This window comes from Amphimedon queenslandica, unplaced genomic scaffold (assembly GCF_000090795.2).
Source record: "Amphimedon queenslandica unplaced genomic scaffold, v1.1 AMPQUscaffold_12466, whole genome shotgun sequence".
Classification (NCBI taxonomy): Eukaryota; Metazoa; Porifera; class Demospongiae; order Haplosclerida; family Niphatidae; genus Amphimedon; species Amphimedon queenslandica.
The window spans coordinates 1,801-4,753 of record NW_003547297.1 but is presented as its reverse complement, the minus strand read 5'-3'; the positions used below and the strand labels follow the sequence as shown (position 1 = coordinate 4,753).

The 2,953-nt window shown below is 35.8% G+C and overlaps 1 protein-coding gene across 3 annotated transcripts in view; it reads left to right on the top strand.

Annotated features, from left to right (window-relative positions):
- LOC100641351 (N-acetylglucosamine-1-phosphodiester alpha-N-acetylglucosaminidase-like) overlaps positions 1-2,706 on the top strand; it is a 5,084-nt gene extending 2,378 nt beyond the window's left edge. The window contains exons 4-10 of one of the 3 annotated variants that reach the window (XM_020003955.1): positions 580-785; positions 1,253-1,300; positions 1,359-1,487; positions 1,662-1,701; positions 1,750-1,819; positions 2,040-2,284; positions 2,409-2,706. In XM_020003955.1, the coding sequence (XP_019859514.1) occupies positions 580-785; positions 1,253-1,300; positions 1,359-1,487; positions 1,662-1,701; positions 1,750-1,819; positions 2,040-2,284; positions 2,409-2,655 (985 nt within the window). In that variant the 3' untranslated portion in view covers positions 2,656-2,706. Of the gene's footprint in view, positions 1-579; positions 786-1,252; positions 1,301-1,358; positions 1,488-1,661; positions 1,702-1,749; positions 1,820-2,039; positions 2,285-2,405 lie in introns of all 3 variants that reach the window. The other 2 variants (XM_020003954.1, XM_020003956.1) reach the window with 2 other exon arrangements.
- The last annotated feature ends 247 nt before the right edge of the window (positions 2,707-2,953 follow it).

Below are 2,953 nucleotides of genomic sequence, written 5' to 3'. Positions count from 1 at the left end.
TTTTATTTACTTGTTTCCATTCTTTTTTCTTAAATATTAATAATAATATTACATTTGTTATGATTCTGTGGTTAGGTTAATTATATTCATGCTGATCACGTGCGCATAAATTAAAATGGCGTCAAACCACAAACCCACGCGGTGTCTGCAGCTGGATTCTGTCTTTCATTTTGTTCTCTGTCCTTGCTTCTTTTTGAAGCCACCTTTGTAGTCCTTGACTTAAACGCTAAGGAATGCTGTAAAAGCCAAGTTAGTCTCTTATCTGGCTTAAGAGATTATCTTCCGGATAGAAGAAGATGAAAGAAAGAAGAAAAAAAAGTCTGAAGAATTTTGCAGAAATTTGAATTTGGGCCTGTTCTTCAGAAATGCTCCCGCTACAGTACAGTCCACTTTAAAGGTACCAGGAGAATCGCTCAGTGGAGGAGAGCTCATCTAAGCCATTTATAAGGCTGTACAACGTAAGATAAAAGAGTTATGAGTGTTTGAAAATCATAAAAACGGTCGCCATCTTGAAAAACCGACCTCAATCCTACATATAGGCTACCGCCTATATAATAACTGGTTTTATTCCTGTTACAGTGATCATGAATCACAGTACAGGTGTGCCAGGAAGGTATCAACAGTGATATGTGTCCATGATGTACAGTGTCTTGAACCTGATTGTAATAACCACGGGTCATGTGACATGGGGGCGTGTTCATGTGAGTCACCATGGACCGGAGATACTTGTGGATCTGTTAACTGTTCACTGACTGATTGTAATGGACACGGAATATGTATGGAGGGTAAGAGGAAATACATGTACTGTCCTTAGTACATTTTCTGATACATATTGATGTACTTATGCTGTGTAGAAAGTTTGAGCTGATTCCGAGCTCAAATTTTCAAGTTACGGCCATTTTAAGAAATTGGCCAAAATCTGAAAAATACCCAAGGCTATATAGCCCATGGTTTTTTCTGAAAAATGGCTCCAAAATCACCCCAAATTTTTATTACATTTTGTGATACATATTGATGTCCTTATGCTGTGTAGAAAGTTTGAGCCAATTCCGAGCTCAAATTTTCAAGTTACGGCCATTTTAAGAAATCAGCCAAAATCTGAAAAATACCCAAGGCTATAGCCCATGGTTTTTTCCAAAAAATGGCTCCGAAATCATCCCAAATTTTTATTACATTTTCTGATACATATTGATGTCCTTATGCTGTGTACATGTATTATTAATTTGTTATTCATTATTATCATCATCCTTAGGTTCATGTACCTGTGATCCTGGATGGACTGGAGAACTGTGTCAAAAACGTAATAATTTTAAATTATATTTTCAAATTTTATTCTCTCCTTCTCCTTCATGATATAGCTTGTCCTAGAAACCGCTATGGATTTGATTGTAGGTCATATTGTTACTGCTATGGACGTGGTCGCTGTCACCCAGTGTATGGTAACTGTACCTGTGATACTGGATACACTGGAGCACACTGCTGGACTAGTGAGGGAGAGAGGGAGGGAGGGAGGGGGAGAGGGAGGGAGGGAGGGGGAGAGAGGGAGAGGGGGAGGAGGGAGAGGGAGGGGAGAGAGAGAGGGGGAGGAGGGAGAAAGTGAAGGTATTATAATCACAATATTTTTAAAGTGTTAAGTGAGTTTGTATTTCTTATATTCATAGAATGTAAGAAAGGTTATTATGGAGTCAACTGTGCTCAGAAGTAAGACACTAAAAGATTTATTATTTATTATTATTTTATTATTTAAAGGTGTATGTTTCCTGATTGTTCTGGTAATGGACATTGTTCTATATTGAATGGATCATGTTTATGTAACAAGGTACAGCAGTTATTTTTATTAGAAGAATCCCCACATAAAATATGTTTTTATAGTTAGTGTATTTATTACATATTTCACTTAATATTGACTTGAATGATAGACCACCAGGAATGTGCTATAATAACATGCTTACTGTGCACATTCAGCACTATACATGTAGTTATGCTTCTCTAATACTTACTCATTTATTAACATTGTTTTCTCTCTCTCCTTCTCTCAGGGTTGGACTGGTATATCTTGTAATATAACATTAATAGAAAATAATCAAATAAATACATCCTCTACCTTATTTATCACATCATCATCATCATCATTAGCTGATACTCCTGATGCTAGTACTGCAGTGCCAGTGATGAACTCAATCTCCTCATTACTGTCTCCTACTAATGATGTGTCACTACAGGATATTACTGTATTGAATAATGATAATAAATCTATTGATAGTTGTAATGGAACTACTACTAGGTGAGGGGGAGGGAGGGAGGGAGAGGAAGAGAGAAAGAAAATAGATTAGTATTATGCTTGTATGTACATGTAGATGAAATGATGATACTATTACTTTCTATTTCTTTCTTTCATTTTCTAGTAGTTCATCTCCTCCAGTTAATTACAGTGCTAATGATGATGATAATCAATTAATTATTATTATTATATTAATTGGTTTAAGTACTGTCACTATACATGTTATACTGTGTGCCGTTCACATATGTTGTCATGGTAACGGAGAGATAAAGTTTAACAAGTCAGAGATAAAGAGAGAACTGATGGAGAGGAGAGAATGGGAACAGATCATGTTACAGAACAGCAACTGGAATAGTAGCACTGATGAAGATTAATGTATATTCTTTTTGTATATTTATTATTATTATAAATAGCTAACAGTATTGGTCTGTTCCAGTTATGAAGTGCTGTATATCACACACATACACTGATACAGATACGCCATCCTTTATATAGTCAGGCAGGCCTGATTATATAGTTACAAGATGGCTACAAATGAATTGATTCATTACAAATTGATGTTTATGCTATGTACATGTACATGTCAGTGGCTACGGTACATTTAGAGTTGCAGTGATCTTGTGTTTACAGGAAAAGCAGTGATTATTGAGTTAACAGGAAAAGCAGTTTGAA